Source organism: Monodon monoceros, unplaced genomic scaffold, assembly GCF_005190385.1.
Source record: "Monodon monoceros isolate NGI ecotype Baffin Bay Population unplaced genomic scaffold, NGI_Narwhal_1 Super_Scaffold_8, whole genome shotgun sequence".
Taxonomy (NCBI): Eukaryota; Metazoa; Chordata; class Mammalia; order Artiodactyla; family Monodontidae; genus Monodon; species Monodon monoceros.
Genome location: NW_021703785.1, coordinates 50856343 through 50873392, shown reverse-complemented (window position 1 = coordinate 50873392; position 17050 = coordinate 50856343). Strand labels below are relative to the sequence as shown.

General features: G+C 41.0%; 1 protein-coding gene across 4 annotated transcripts in view; it reads left to right on the top strand.

Annotated features, from left to right (window-relative positions):
- VWA8 (von Willebrand factor A domain containing 8) overlaps positions 1 to 17050 on the top strand; it is a 358944-nt gene that overhangs the window by 55275 nt on the left and 286619 nt on the right. For all 4 annotated transcript variants that reach the window (XM_029210522.1, XM_029210521.1, XM_029210523.1 and 1 more), the window contains exon 5: positions 12429 to 12596. In XM_029210522.1, coding sequence (XP_029066355.1) covers positions 12429 to 12596 — 168 coding nt within the window. The remainder of the gene's footprint in view (positions 1 to 12428; positions 12597 to 17050) is intronic.

The following is a 17050-nucleotide window of genomic DNA, read 5'->3' as shown; positions in this document are numbered from 1 at the left end:
TGGAAGATAAAGCACAAGAGAGGATCAACAGAAGAGGATTGAAGGACAGGAGAACACAAAGATCAAGAAAAAGCTTGATTTTTGGCAGTTTTATTTTTGGTACCTTCAAGTGAGCAATTTCAGTAAAATAAGGGTGATGGATGCTTATTAGAGGCAGTTAGTATGTGGACTATTTTCAAGAGGCTTGAAAATAAAGGAGAAGAAAATGGGAGCATATTAAGAGGTATCAGAAGACTGTAGATTTTCTTAAAGTACAGACATGTATGTAGAAGAAAAGGAATCTGAAAATGCAAATAAGATATATGGTATAGTTGACGGAAGGTTTTGGAGGAGGTGAGAGGGAATGCCATAAGGTCAGAGTACAGAGAGCTAGTCTTGGAAGGGTAGGAGTGATCGTCAAAGACAAAGTTCCTCCTCCTAACCATTTGAATATGCTCAAGTCTTTGCATCATTAAAAAAAATGACTGCTGCTACACTGTCCCCAGCTCCATCTCCCTTTCTATCAACAGGTCCCTCCCTTCTTCTCTTCATGGCCAGTTATTTTGTAGAATGTTGCTCGGTATGGGTTTGTCTGGTGTTTCCTCATGATTTGGTTAAGATCATGCATTTTTTTTTTTTTTTAGCAATAATGTGAAATTGATACATTTCATTGCTGTATGTTAACTGATCACTTGGTTAAGGTGGTATCTACCAGGTTCCTTCACTGCCGTGTTATTTTTTCCCTTTGTCGCTTATAAATATCTTGTTGGGGGAGATTTTCTTGAGTCTTTGCAAATATCCTGTTTCTCGTCATACTCTTTTTTTTTTTTTTTTCCGATACGCGGGCCTCTCACTGTTGTGGCCTCTCCCGTTGCGGAGCACAGGCTCCGGACGTGCAGGCTCAGCGGCCATGGCTCACGGGCCCAGCTGCTCCGTGGCATGTGGGATCTTCCCGGAACGGGGCACGAACCCGTGTCCCCTGCATCAGCAGGCGGACTCTCAACCACTGTGCCACCAGGGAAGCCCTTTCATCATACTCTTACCCACTAATTTTACCATCCATTGATGATTGTTGCTTCCAACAGTTATTACTATGGTGTGTGCCAAATCGTGACTTTCTATTTCTATCCCTCATTCAGAGTAGAGGTTCTTAACTTGAGGTCTCTATTGTAGACATATACCTGTGTGCATTTTACTCTGGAGAAGAGGTGCAGCATTTATTTATCAGGTTTTCAAGAGGTCTTTTTCTATCCATCACTCCTTTTCAACTATATGATCACAGCACCTAACTCCATTAAGGTAGATGAAAGGAATCCTTTGTGTATTTGACTTCTGCTTCTGATCTCTCTCTGTAGCTTATTCCAGATTCCTCTGGAAAGGTGCAATGCATAATTGACCAAGGTCTCCTGGAGTAAATAAAAGCAGATGCAGTGTCTGTTGTCCTATGTTGTCAAGATTTTGTCTTTCCTGGCCCACAGTTGGGAAACCACTAAATTTTGATATACATATCTCTAGTTTCATCTCAGAAAACATGTATTTTCATCTCTATGAAATGTTTAAAAATTAAATACAGGGCTTGCCTGGTGGCGCAGTGGTTGAGAGTCTGCCTGCCGATACAGGGGACACGGGTTCGTGCCCTGGTCCGGGAAGATCCCACATGCCGCGGAGCGGCTAGGCCCATGAGCCATGGCCGCTGAGCCTGCGTGTCTGGAGCCTGTGCTCCGCAACGGGAGAGGCCACAACAGTGAGAGGCCTGCATACCGCAAAAAAAAAAAAAAAAAAAAAAAAAGTTATATACAATATTTAGTCTGTTCTATAACTAAGATAGATAAAAATTTTAGTTTTTTAAATATAATATTGCCACAAGTTGTGATAACTTAGTTTTCTTTCTTTTTTTTTTTAAATTGAGATATAGCTGAGTTTCTTTTTATTATGAGCTGTGTTTTCTTGGAGTAAATAGATTCTTGTGAAAGAAAGCTTAATTGAGACCTTATTTGAAACATGAATTTTTATAAGAAGTAGTTTATGTTTTATTTTTAATGTTCTGGAAGCCATTTCTATAAATTTGTCCTTTTCTCAACTAGCAAAAATGAGATTCTTATTTTTTTTGTTCTTTAGGAGATACTAAGTCACTTCTATCCATGCATTTAAAAAAAATAAAGCTGCTACCACAAGGTAGTCAGTTTTGTAGGTTTATTCATGAATTGATCTTATTTTTAAAATAGGATGATCATCTTGAGTCCAATTGTGGTTTTCATAAAAGTTTATTTTTTTATGATAGTACATAGACACTTGAAATGAATTCTGCAATATAGTGCAAAATTCAACAGCTTATTAAAAGGAGGCTTGATTAAGCAATGTCTGTGTTTTTTGCACAGTTGGAAAGTCAATGCTTTGCTATTTGAGAAATTTCTTTGTATATTTAGTCTCTAAAAAAAAATAGAGATAGTCTTTTTCCTCCCTTCAGATATTCAGATTGTTTGGGAGTGAATTACTATAGGGAAAATTAAATTTTAAGCAAAGGGGTCAGTATAAAACAGACAGGTTTTTCTAGTAAAGCAGTATGGTATATATAAGCATGGGGGAAATCTCAGCCAGTTCACTGTTATACAAATACCACGTGTGTGGCAACTAATATCAGGAAAAGTATTGGAATGATAAATGCCATACTGTGGTAGACATACATGTTAAGTTAAGGAGCTTGGGCTTAGAAGGGAGGAGATCTGAGACTTAAGGAGGGCCTGAATTAGAGGAGTGGTAGAAGGAATGAGTTCCAGAAATATTAAAGAAGTCCAATCAGCAGGACATGGTGATAAATTGAATGTAGGAGATGAGATAGGAATCGAGGACCTGGCATGGGTGTATGGTGCTCCCACCTTAAACAGAAAGATAAGAGAAAGAGAAGGTTTGGGGGGAAATCTGATGTGTTCAGTGTTGTACAAGAGAGCCTGAGGTGCTTCTAGAGTCTGGTTGGAGACATCCGTGTGACAGGACTATGTGGTGGGGCTTGCGGGGAGCCTGAGGTTGAGAGTTGTTAGCATAACAGTGGTGGTTGCAACTATGTGATTAAGTATGATTACTCAGGCCAGACCTTACAGAATAAGAAGAGTTTGGGGTTAAAGATGTAGTTCTGGCACCACCTACATGGAATGGGCAAGCAGAAAAGAAAGTTTTTTTTTAAGAGAATACAGTGCCATAAAGACCAAAAAAGGAGACTTCTAAGGAGAGAGTGATAACATAAATTTAACAGCATTAATCCTAGTCATGTTGTTAAGTACACAGGAGAAATGTCACTGAGGTTTTCTTTTTCTTTTTTTTAAATATTTATCTATTTGGCTGCACCAGCTCTTAGTTGCAGCACATGGGATCTTCATTGCCACATGAGGGATCTTTTAGTTGCGGCATGCGGGATCTTTAATTGTGGTATGCGTGATCTCTAGTTGCGGCATGCGGGATCTAGTTCCCTGACCAGGGATCGAACCCGGGACCCCTGCATTGGGAGCGTGGAGACTTAGCCACAGGACCACCAGGGAAGTCGCGAGATTTCCTTTTTTTTTTTTTAAAGCAGATTTTCAAGCATTTTGACCAAAAGGTAGATTTTTCTATTTTGTTCAGCATCTATCAGTTAAAGAAAGAGTTTTTTCACATCTTTAGTACTTTTTAAAAAATTATATTTTTCCTGCTTCTTACCATTTGGGGCCTACTTTATTTCCTATTTTTCTCTATTTCTAATTTTCTTAAACTTGGAAGACTTATAGGACTATGGTTATGATCAACCTGCTGTAGGCCAATGTAAAACCTGACTCTTTTCTGTTTTGGTAAGTTGTTAATGTTGTCAGCATCGAACATGACACTAAATCTGAATCCATTTTGATGGTGACTCATTTAAAACATCACAGTCTTTTTTTCCTTTTTTTAAAATTTTTATTGGAGTATAGTTGCTTTACAATGTTGTGTTAGTTTCTACTGTACAGCAAAGTGAATCAACTATATGTATACATATATCACCATATGCCCTCCCTCTCGTGTCTCCCTCCCACCCTTCCTATCGCACCCCTCTAGGTGGTCACAAAGCACCGAGCTGATCTCCCTGTGCTATGCAGCTGCTTCCCACTAGCTATCTATTTTACGTTTGGTAGTGTATATATGTCAGTGCCACTCTCTCACTTTGTCCTAGCTTACCCTTATCCCTCCCTTTGTCCTCAAGTCCATTCTCTACGTCTGTGTCTTTATTCCTTTCCAGCCCCTAGGTTCTTCATAACCATTTTTTTTTTTTTAGATTCCATGTATATGTGTTAGGATACGGTATTTGTTTTTCTCTTTCTGACTTATTTCACTCTGTATGACAGACTATAGGTCCATCCACCTCATCACTACAAATAACTCAATTTCGTTTCTTTTTATGGCTGAGTAATATTCCATTGTATATATGTGCCACATCTTTATCCATTCGTCTGTTGATGGACACTTAGGTTGCTTCCATGTCCTGGCTATGGTAAATAGAACTGCAGTGAACATTGTGGTACATGACTCTTTTTGAATTACGGTTTCTCAGGGTATATGCCCAGTAGTGGGATTGCTGGGTCATATGATAGTTCTATTTTTAGTTTTTTAAGGAACCTCCATACTGTTTTCCATACTGGATATATCAATTTACATTCCCACAAACAGGGCAAGAGGGTTCCTATTCCTCCACACCGTCTACAGCATTTATTGTTTGTAGATTTTTTGATGATGGCCATTCTGACTGTTGTGAGGTGATACCTCATTGTAGTTTTGATTTGCATTTCTCTAATGATTAGTGATGTTGAGCATTCTTTCATGTGTTTCTTGGCAGTCTGTATTATCTTTTTTGGAGAAATGTCTATTAAGGTCTTATGCCCATTTTTGGATTGGGTTGTTTGTTTTATTGATATTGAGCTGCGTTAGCTGCTCGTAAATTTTGGAGACTAATCTTTTGTCAGTTGCTTCATTTGCAAATATTTTCTCCCATTCTGAGGGCTGTCTTTTGGTCTAGTTTATGGTTTCCTTTGTTATGCAAAATGTTTTAAGTTTCATTAGGTCCCATTTGTTTATTTTTGTTTTTATTTCCATTTCCCTAGGAGGTGGGTCAAAAAGGATCTTGCTGTGATTTATGTCTTAGAGTGTTCTGCCTATGTTTTTCACAAAGAGTTTGATAGTGTCTGGCCTTACATTTAGGTCTTTAATCCATTTTGAGTTTCTTTTTGTGTATGGTGTTAGGGAGTGTTCTAATTCCATTCTTTTACATGTAGCTGTCCAGTTTTCCCAGCAGTACTTATTGAATAAGCTGTCTTTTCTCCATTGTATAGTCTTGCTTCCATTATCAAAGATAAAGTGACCATATGTGTGTGGGTTCATCTCTGGGCTTTCTATCCTGTTCCATTGATCTATATTTCTGTTTTTGTGCCAGTGCCATACTGTCTTGATTACTGTAGCTTTGTAGTATAGTCTGAAGTCCAGGAGTCTGATTGCTCCATCTCTGTTTTTCTTTCTCAAGATTGCTTTGGCTATTCGGGGTCTTTTGTGTTTCCATACAAAGTGTGCAATTTTTTGTTCTAGTTCTGTGAAAAATGCCACTGGTAGTTTGATAGGGATTGCATTGAATCTGTAGATTGTTTTGGGTAGTGTAGTCATTTTCACAGTGTTGATTCTTCCAATCCAATAACACGGTATATCTCTCCATCTGTTTGTATCATCTTTAATTACTTTCATCAGTGTCTGATAGTTTTCTGCATACAGGTCTTTTGTCTCCTTAGGTAGGTTTATTCCTAGGTATTTTATTCTTTTTATTGCAGTGGTAAATGGGAGTGTTTTCTTGATTTCACTTTCAGATTTTTCATCATTAGTGTGTAGTAATGCAAGAAATTTCTGTGCATCAATTTTTTGTCCTGCTACTTTACCAAATTCATTGATTAGCTGTAGTAGTTTTCTGGTAGAATCTTTAGGAATCTCTTCGTATTGTACCATGTCATCTGAAAACAGTGACAGCTTTACTTCTTCTTTTCCCATTTGGATTCCTTTTATTTCTTTTTCTTCTCTGATTGCTATGGCTAAAACATCCAAAACTATGTTGAAAAATAGTGGTGAGAGTGGGCAACCTTGTCTTGTTCCTGATCTTAGTGGAAATGGTTTCAGTTTTTCACCATTGAGAATGAAGCTGGCTGTGGGTTTGTCATATATGGCCTTTATTATGGTGAGGTAGGTAGCCTCTATGCCTACTTTCTGGAGGGTTTTTTATCACAAATGGGTGGTGAATTTTGTCAAAAGCATTTTCTGCATCTGTTGAGATGATCATATGGTTTTTATCCTTCAGTTTGTTAACATGGTGTATCACATTGGTTCATGTGCGGATATTGAAGAATCCTTGCATTCCTGGGATTAACCCTACTTCATCATGGCGTATGATCCTTTTAATGTGCTGTTGGATTCTGTTTTCTAGTATTCTGTTGAGGGTTTTTGCGTCTTTGTTCACCAGTGACATTGGCCCATAGTTTTCTTTTCTTGTGACATCTTTGTCTGGTTTTGGTATCAGGGTGATGGTGGCCTTGTAGAATGTGTTTGCCAGTGTTCCTCCCTCTGCTATATTTTGGAAGAGTTTGAGCAGGATAGGTGTTAGCTCTTCTCTAAATGATTGGTAGAATTCTCCTGTGAAGCCATCTGGTCCTGGGCTTTTGTTTGTTGGAAGATTTTTAATCACAGTTTCAGTTTCAGTGCTTGTGATTGGTCTGTTTATATTGCCTATTTCTTCCTGGTTCAGTCTCAGACGGTTGTGCTTTTCTAAGAATTGGTCCATTTCTTCCAGGTTGTCCATTTTATTGGCATATAGTTGCTTGTAGTAATCTCTCATGATCCTTTGTATTTCTGCAGTGTCAGCTGTTACTTCTCCATTTTCATTTCTAATTTTGTTGACGTGAGTCTTGCTTTTTTTCTTGATGAGTCTGACTAATTGTTGTTTATCTTCTCAAAGAACCAGCTTTTAGTTTTATTGATCATTTCCTTCATTTCTTTTTTATTTATTTCTGATGTGATCTTTATGATTTCTTTCCTTCTGTTAACTTTCTGGGCTTTTTTTTTTTGTTCTTTCTCTAATTGCTTTAGGTGTAAGGTGAGGTTGTTTATTTGAGATTTTTCTTGTGTCGAGCTATGCTTGTATTGCTATAAACTTCCCTCTTAGAACTGCTTTTGCTGCATCCCATAGGTTTTGGGTCGTCATGTTTTGTCATTTGTTTCTAGGTATTTTTTGATTTCCTCTTTGATTTCTTCAGTGATCTCTTGGTTATTTAGTAGTGTATTGTTTAACCTCCACGTGTTTGTATTTTTACAGATTTTTTCATGTAATTGATGTCTAGGCTCGTAGCGTTGTGGTCAAAAAGATACTTGATACAATTTCAATTTTCTTACATTTACCAAGGCTTGATTTGTGACCCAAGATATGGTTTATCCTGGAGAATGTTCCACGAGCACTTCAGAAGAAAGTGTATTCTGTTGTTTTTGGATGGAATGTCCTATAAAAATCAATTAAGTCCATTTTATTTAATGTGTCATTTAAACCTTGTGTTTCCTTATTTATTTTCATTTTGGATGATCTGTCCATTGGTGAAAGTGGGGTGTTAAAGTCCCCTACTAGGATTGTGTTACTGTCGATTTCCCCTTTTATGGCTGTTAGCATTTGTCTTATGAATTGAGCTGCTCCTGTGTTGGGTGTTTAAATATTCACAATTGTTATATCTTCTTCTTGGATTGATCCCTTGATCATTATGTAGTGTCCTCTCTGTCTCTTGTACTTGTCTTTATTTTAAAGTCTATTTTGTCTGATATGAGAATTGCTACTCCAGCTTTCTTTTGATTCCCATTTGTATGGAATATCTTTTTCCATCCTCTCACTTTCAGTCTGTATGTGTCCCTAGGTCTGAAGTGGGTCTGTTGTAGAGCATATACGCGCGTCTTGTTTTTGTATCCATTCAGCCAATCAGTGCCTTTTGGTTGGAGCATTTAATCCATTTACATTTAAGGTAATTATCGATATGTATGTTCCTATTACCATTTTCTTAATTGTTTTGGGTTTGTTATTGTATGTCTTTTCCTTCTCTTGTGTTTCCTGCCTAGAGAAGTTCCTTTAGCATTTGTTGTAAAGCTGGTTTGGTGGTGCTGAAGTCTCTTAGCTTTTGCTTGTCTGGAAAGGTTTTAATTTCTTCATCGAATCTGAATGAGATTCTTGCTGGGTAGAGTAATCTTGGTTGTAGGTTTTTCCCTTTCATCACTTTAAATATGTCCTTCCACTCCCTTCTGGTTTGCAGAGTTTCTGCTGAAAGATCAGCTGTTAACCTTATGGGGTTTCCCCTGTATGTTATTTATTGCTTTTCCCTTGCTGCTTTTAATATTTTTTCAGTGTATTTAATTTTTGATAGTTTGATTAACACGTGTCTTGGCATGTTTCTCCTTGGATTTATCCTGTATTGGCCTCTCTGTGCTTCCTCGACTTGATTGACTATTTCCTTTCCCATATTAGGAAAGTTTTCAACTATTATCCCTTCAAATATTTTCTCAGTCCCTTTCTTTTTCTCTTCTTCCTCTGGGACCCCTATAATTTAAATGTTGGTGTGTTTAATGTTTTTTCCAGAGGTTTCTGAGACTCTCCTCAATTCTTTTCATTCTTTTTTCTTTATTCAGCTCTGTGGTAGTTATTTCCAATATTTTCTCTTCCCAGTCCCTTATCTGGTCTTCTGCCTCAGTTATTCTGCTATTGATTCCTTCTAGAGAATTTTTAATTTCATTTGTTGTGCTGTTCATCATTGTTTGTTTGCTCTTTAGTTCTTCTAGGTCCTTGTTAAACATTCTTGTATTTTCTCCATTCTATTTTCATGATTTTGGATCATCTTTACTATCATAACTCTGAATTCTTTTTCAGGCAGACTGCCTATTTCCTCTCCATTTATTTGGTCTGGTGGGTTTTTACTTTGCTCCTTCATCTGCTGCATATTTCTCTGTCTTCTCATTTTGCTTAACTTACTGTGTTTTGGGGTCTCTGTTTCACAGGCTGCAGGTTCGTAGTTCCCGTTGTTTTTGGTGTCTGCCCCCAGTGGGTAAGGTTGGTTCAGTGGGTTGTGTAGGCTTCCTGGTGGAGGGGACTAGTGCCTGTGTTCTGGTGGATGAGGCTGGATCTTGTCTTTCTGGTGGGCAGGACCATGTCCGGTGGTGTGTTTTGGTGTGTGTGAACTTAGTATGATTTTAGGCAGCCTCTCTACTAATGGGTGGGGTTGTGTTCCTGTCTTGCTAGTTGTTTGGCATGTGGTGTCCAGCACTGGAGCTTGCTGGTTATTGAGTGGAGCTGGGTCTTAGCATTGAGACGGAGATCTCTGGGAGAGCTCTCGCCGATTGATATTATGTGTGGCTGGGAGGTCTCTGGTGATCCAATGTCCTGAACTTGGCTCTCCCAACTCAGCGGCTCAGACCTGACACCAGGCCAGAGTACCAAGACCCTGTAAGCCACGCAGCTCAGAAGAAAAGAGAGAAGAAAAAGCAAGCAAGCAAGGAATAAAATAAATTTTTTAAAGTAAAACATTTTTTAAATTATTAAAACAAAAAAAAGAAGAGATCAACCAAACCAATAAAGAAATCCACCAATGATAGCAAGCACTAAAACTAAGATAAACATAGAAATCATAAACTATTCAGTTGCATACAGCAAACCCCAGGTCTACAGCTGCTCCCCAAGTCCACTTCCTCAATTTTGGGATGATTCATTGTCTGTTCAGGTATTCCACAGATGCAGGGTACATCAAGTTGATTGTGAAGATTTCATCCTCTGCTCCTGGGTCTGCACTGAGAAATTTCCCTTTCTCTTCTTGTTTGCATAGCTCCTGGGGTTCAGGTTTGGATTTGGCCCTGCTTCTGCGTGTAGGTTGCCCTGTGGTGTCTATTGTTCGCCCAGACAGGAGGGGGTTAAAGGAGCGGCTGATTAGGGGGCTCTGCCTCACTCAAGGATGGGTACGGAATGCAGGGCCTGCCTGCGGTGGCAGAGCCCGGCATGACCTTGCAACAGCCTGAAGCGTGCTGTGTGTTCTCTCTGGGTACTTGTCGCTGGATCACGGGACCCTGGCAGTGGCAGATTGCACATACTCCTGGGAGGGGAGGTGTGGATAGTGACCTGTGCTTGCACACAGGCTTCTTGGTGGCTGCAGCAGCAGTGTTAGCATTTCATGCCCGTCTCTGGTGTCCGTACTGATAGCTGTGGCTCGTGCCCGTCTCTGAAGCTCATTTACGCAGTGTCCTGAATCCCCTCTTCTCACGCACCCTGAAACAATGGTCTCTCGACTCTTAGGCAGCTCCAGAGTTTTTCCTGGACTCCCTCCCTGCTAGCTGTGGCACACTAGCCCCTTCAGGCTGTGTTCACGCAGCCAACCCCAGTCCTCTCCCTGGGATCCGACCTCCGAAGCCCGAGCCTCAGCTCCCAGCCCCGCCCACCCCCGCGGGTGAGCAGACAAGCCTCTCGGGCTGGTGAGTGCTGGTCCGCACCGATCCTCTGTGCAGGAATCTCTCCGCTTTGCCCTCCGCACCCCTGTTGCTGCGCTCTCCTCCATGGCTCCGAAGCTTCCCCCCGACCCAGCCCCCGTCTCCGCCAGTGAAGGGGCTTCATAGTGTGTAGAAACTTTTCCTCCTTCACAGCTCTCTCCCAGTGGTTCAGGTCCTGTCCCTATTCTTTTGTCTCTGTTTTTTCTTTTTTCTTTTGCCCTACCCAGGTATGTGGGGAGTTTCTTGCCTTTTGGGAGGTCTGAGGTCTTCTGCCAGGATCACACGTAGATTTTTTTTTTGCAGTACGCGGGCCTCTCACCGCTGTGGCCTCTCCTGCCGTGGAGCACAGGCTCTGGACACACAGGCCCAGCGGCCATGGCCCACGGGCCCAGCTGCCCCGCGGCACGCGGGATCCTCCTGGATCGGGGCACGAACCTGTGTCCCCTGCATCGGCAGGTGGACTCCCAACCACTGTGCCACCAGGGAAGCCCCGTAGATGTATTTTTGATGTATTTGTGGGGAGAAAGATGATCTCCATATCTTACTCCTCCGCCATCCTGGAGGTCCTCTGACCCATATCTTCTTTATCCATTCCTCTGTTGATGGACATTTAGGTGGTTTCCATGTCCTGGCTATTATAAATAGTGCTGCCATGAACATTGGGGTCCATGTGTCTCTTTGAATTATAGTTTTCTCTAGGTATATGCCCAGTAGTGGGATTGCTGGGTCACATGGTAGTTCTATTTTTAATTTTTTAGGGATCCTCCGTACTGTTCTCCATAGTGGCTGTATCAATTTACATTTACACCAACCGTGCAAGAGGGTTCCTTTTTCTCCACACCCTCTCCAGCATTTATTGTTTGTAGGTGTTGTGATGATATGGCCATTCTGACTGGTGTGAGGTGATATCTCATTGTAGTTTTGATTTGCATTTTTCTATTTAAAAAAAAGCAAAGCAAATACCATATGATATCACTTATATGTAAAATCTAAAACAGCCAAACTCATGAAAACAGAGACTAGAATGGTGGTTACCAGGGACTAGGGAATGGGGGATGTGGGAACGTGTTGGTCAAAGGGTACAAACTTCTAGTTATTTGATGAATAAATTCTCAAGATCTAATGTACAGCATGGGGTTATAGTTAATAATAGTGTGTTATAATCAAATAACTTATAAATTTACACATCAATTATACCTCAGTAAAGCTGAAATTAAAAAAAAATTAAAAATAAATAAATAAAATAAAACCTCACAGTCTGCACGTGTTCTCACCTAGTTTATCTGATCTTCACAAAAATCTTGATAGGACAGATTGTAATCTTCATTTCTCGTTTCTATCAATAGTTAAGTAATCTGCTTCCTTAATTGCATTACTGATCCAAAGATAGCTCTTAGTTTTCTGTTTCATTGGGGATATATCTAAAATGTTACAGCTGAAATGGGAAGTAGCCACATGGCACAGGGAGATCAGCTGGGTGCTTTGTGACCACCTAGAGGGGTGGGATAGGGAGGGTGGGAGGGAGACGCAAGAGGGAGGAGATATGGGGATATATGTATACATATAGCTGATTCACTTTGTTATACAGCAGAAGCTAACACACCATTGTAAAGCAGTTATACTCCAATATAGATGTTAAAAAAATTTTTTTTAAATAAAATTTACATCTGAAAGGAGCCTTAGAGATCACCTCTTCTAATCACTTCATTTTACAAATGGGAAAGCAGGCCTAAAGAGAGAAAATTACTTGCTTAATATCATATTGGCCGGAAAAGCAAAACTATGATCTAGAACCCAGCTTTCCTGACTCCCGGTCCCTATAGTAAGAACCACAGTTTAATTTGCATTACAAGTAAAATCAGGCCATGCTCCCCTGTGTTTGATAGTCTCATATTGCTTTTGTTTCTTGGAAATAGTGTGCAGTTCGTGCAGCCACAGAAGGTAGAACTCTCGTTTTGGAAGGCTTGGAGAAGGTGGAGAGGAATGTTCTTCCTGTTTTGAACAACTTGCTGGAAAATAGGGAGATGCAGCTTGAAGATGGACGCTTCCTGATGTCTGCCGAGCGTTACGACAAACTTCTCCAAGTAAGAAAAGAAAAATTTGACTGCTTTGTCTTAGCTGTTGAGCTGTGGGTTGGCCATTTGTTGTATAAGACATGATTGTGTCAGAACGCGGACACATGTTTAGGTGGCGCATATCTTGGACAACCGCCTGAAGTCAGTCATGCGTTTGCAGTTTCGTATGGCTCTTCTGTTTTCCACATCACGTTAGAAGACCTCCCAGATTTTTACTTCTGTTTGCCTATCTAATAACTATTCTTTCTTTCTCTCTTTTCTCCTTTTAATTCTTCTTCCCTTTCTCCCTCCTTTTCCATCTTCTTTTTCCCTTCTCTTCTTTCTCTCAACAAGCCTAAGTCTAGCTTCTAGACTGTGCTGGGCACCAGGAAGACAAAGCTGAATAAAGTCCACTTGTTGGGTTCAAGAAGCTCAAAGCCCAGTAGATATTGACAGAAATGAGTAAAATATTTAAAGATACCCTGAAGGTCCCAGCTACCAGCATCGCCTGCCTGAGTTGTTTGTAAGAGCTTCGCAACTGGAACCCCTGCTTCCATCCTGGCTCCCCCAGGGCAGTTAGTGATTGCTTTAAACCACGAGGCAGAACAGGTCGTTCCTCTGCTATAAACCTCTGATGCCTTCCTGCTCTACTCAGAATATAATCTAAAATCCTCACAATGGAATACAGGGTCTTGGGTGATATGGGCCATTACTGCCTCTTTGGCCTTATCTCCTTCTATTCTCCTTTTTCATTCCACTGCAGCTGCTAGTATTCTTTTTATTGTACCATAAACTGCTGGATATGCATTATCCTATCTTATCAGTGCTTTGCACGGGCACTTTGCTCTTCTGGAATGGTTTTCTCCCAGATATCTGCCTGGCTCATTCCTCTATCCCTTTCAAGTCCTTGCTCAAATGTAATACAGGCATACCTTGTTACATTTCGCTCTAGTGTGCTTTGCAGATATGGCGTTATTTACGAATTGAAGGTTTGTGGCAACCCTGCATCAAGCAAATCGATGGGCACCATTTTTCTAACAGCATTTGCTTACTTCATGTCTCTGTGTTGCATTTTGGTAATTGTAACAATATTTCAAACTTTTTCATTGTTATTATATTTGTTATGGTGATCTGTGATCACTGATCTTTGACGTTACTGTTGCAGTTGTTTTGGGGCTCCTCGAACCACACCCATGTAAGATGGTGAACTTTATCAATAAATGTGTGTTCTGACAGCTCCACTGATCAGCTGTTCATTCCCCACTCTGTGTCCCTCTTCTTGGGCCTCCCTATTCCCTGAGACACAACAATATTGAAATTAGGGCAATTAATAATCCTGCAGTGGCCTCTAAGTGTTCAAGTGAAAGGAAAAGTCACTTGTCTCTCACTTTACATCAAAAGCTAGAAGTGGGGCTACCCTGGTGGCGCAGTGGTTGAGAGTCCGCCTGCTGATGCAGGGGACACGGGTTCGTGCCCCGGTCCGGGAAGATCCCACATGCTGCGGAGTGGCTGGGCCCACGAGCCATGGCCGCTGGGCCTGCGCGTCCGGAGCCTGTGCTCCGCAACGGGAGAGGCCACAACAGTGAGAGGCCTGCGTACCGCAAAAACAAACAAACAAACAAACAAACAAAACAAAAAAAAGCTAGAAGTGATTAAGCTTAATGAGGAAGGCATGTTGAAAGCTGAGACAGGCCAAAAGCTTGGCCTCTTGCGCCAGTTAGCCAAGTTGTGAATGCAAAGGAAAAGTTCATGCAGGAAAGTAAAAGTGTTACTCTGTGAACACACAGATGGTAAGAAAGAGAAACAGCCTTATTGCTGAAGAAAATTTTAGTGGTCTGGATAGAAGATCACACCAGCCACAACATTCTCTTAAGCCAAAGCCTAATCCAGAGGAAGGTCCTAACTCTCTTCAATTCTTTGAAGGCTGAGAGAGGTGAGGAAACTGCAGAAGAAAAATTTGAAGTTAGCAGAGGTTGGTTCATGAGGTTTAAGGAAAGAAGCTGTGTCCATAACATAAAACTGCAAAGTGAAGCAGCAAGTGCTTATGTAGAAGCTGTAGCAAGTTATCCATAAGATTTAGCTCAGATAATTAATGAAGGTGGCTACACCAAACATCAGAGATTCTGTGTAGATGAAACAGCCTTTTATTGGAAGAAGAGGCCATCTAGGACTTTCATAGCTGGAGAGAAGTCGATGTCTGTCTTCAGAGCTTCAAAGGACAGGCTGACTCTCTTGTTAGGGGCTAATGCAGCTGGTGACTTTAAGTTGAAGCTAATGTTTATTTACCATTCTGAAGATCCTAGGGCCTTTAAGAATTATGTTACATCTTCTCTGCCTGTGCTCTATAAATGGAACAACAAAGCCTGGATGATAGCACATCTGTTTACAGCATGGTTTATTGTTAAGCTCACTGTTGAGACCTACTGCTCAGAAAAAAAAATTCCTTTCAAAATATTACTGTTCATTGACAATGCGTCTGGTCACCCAAGAGCTCTGATGGAGATGTACGATGAAATTCACATTGTTTTCATGCCTACTAACACAACATTCATTCTGCAGTCCATGGATCAAGGAGTAATTTCGACTTTCAAGTCTTGTTATTTAAGCAATACATTTTGTAAGGGTATAGCTGCCATAGTAATTCCTCTGACATATCTGGGCAAACCTTCTGGAAAGGATTTGCTACTGTAGATGCCATTAAGGGCATTTATGATTCATAGGAAGAGATCAAAATATCAACGTTAACAGGAGTTTGGAAGAAGTTGACTCCAACTCTCACAGATGACTTTGAGACGTTCAAGAGTTCAGTGGAGGAGGTAACTGCAGAGGTGACAGAAATAGCAAGAAAAATAGAATTAGAAGTGGAGCCTAAAGATGTGACTGAACTGCTGCAATCTCAGGATAAAACTTTAACAGATGAGGAGCTGCTTGCTATGGATGAGCAAAGAAAATGGTCTCTTGAGTTGGAATCTGCTCCTGATGAAGATGCTGTGAAGGTTGTTAAAATGACAACATATGATTTAGAATTCAGAACATAAACTTAGTTGCTAAAACAGAAGCAGGGTTCGAGAGGATTGACTCCAATTTTTTTTTTTTTGCGGTACACGGGCCTCTCACTGTTGCAGCCTCTCCCGTTGCAGAGCACAGGCTCCGGACGCGCAGGCTCAGCGGCCATGGCTCACGGGCCCAGCCGCTCCGCGGCATGTGGGATCTTCCCGGACCGGGGCACGAACCCGCGTCCCCTGCATCGGCAGGCGGACTCTCAACCACCGCGCCACCAGGGAAGCCCGGATTGACTCCAATTTTGAAGGGAGTTCTACTGTAGGTCAAATACTATCAAACAGAAGTGCCTGCTACAGAGAGTCGATTGATGCGGCGAGCTTCACTGTGGCCTTATTTTAGGGAACTGCCATGGCCATCCCAGCCTTCAGCAGCCACCACCCTCATCAGTCAGCAGCCACCAACACCGAGGCAAGATCCTCTACCACTGCAAAGCTGACCGTTCACTGAAGGCTCAGAAGATGGTTAGCATTTTTTAGCAATAAAATATTTTTAAATTAAGGTATGTGCATTTTTTAGACATAACACTATTGCATACTTCATAGACTACAGTGTAGTGTAAACGTAACTTTTGTACGAACTGGAAAACCAAACAATTTTTGTGACTCACTTTATTGCGATATGTGTTTTATTGTGGTGGTCTGAAACCGAACCTGCAGTATCTCCGAGGTCTGCCTGTATTACCAATGAAGCCTGCCCTCACCCTTTTATTAAATACTTCAATGTGCCCTCTGCCCCCATACTCCTTTACTCTGCTCTATATTTTTCCACAGAGTCTTCTAATATCCCACATGATTTATTTACTTATGTTTTTAGCTCATTGTCTGCCTCCCTCCACTAGATCATACTTTCACTAGGCCAGGAATTTTGTCATTGTTGTCATCTCAAACTTTAGAACAATGCCTGGCACATGGTAGATGCTCAATGACTGTTTGTTGAATTAGTAAGTGCAATGAAGTCTTTAGATGCCGTGACATAAGAGGGTATAAAGAGGACAACAGCAAGGGACTGGGGGGCTCTTCAAAGGCTGAAGAACAGTGAAGAAACATTGGAAGGGTCAGGCAGAGAAGGAAGGTATGACGTTTAACAGGTGACTGCTGTGGACCAGTTACTTTCATTTTCACATGCATTATCACATTTAACTTTCGTAACAGCCATAGTAATATCGGTGGTATTCTTTCCACTTTATAGATAAGAAAATTGAGGCTCAGAGGGTATGATAACAAGTTTTTGGTCACTTAGCTAGAATGTGCACCAAGCACTAGAGCCAGGATTTGTGACTCCGAAATCTACGCTGTTTCCGGTCTCAGCTCCACCAAATAGTAGTTGCAGGAATGTGGGCAAGTTATGTAACTCCTTTGAACGTCAGTTTATTCATCCATGAAAAGGAATTAAATGTCTATTGGGATTGTGGTGAAAAATAA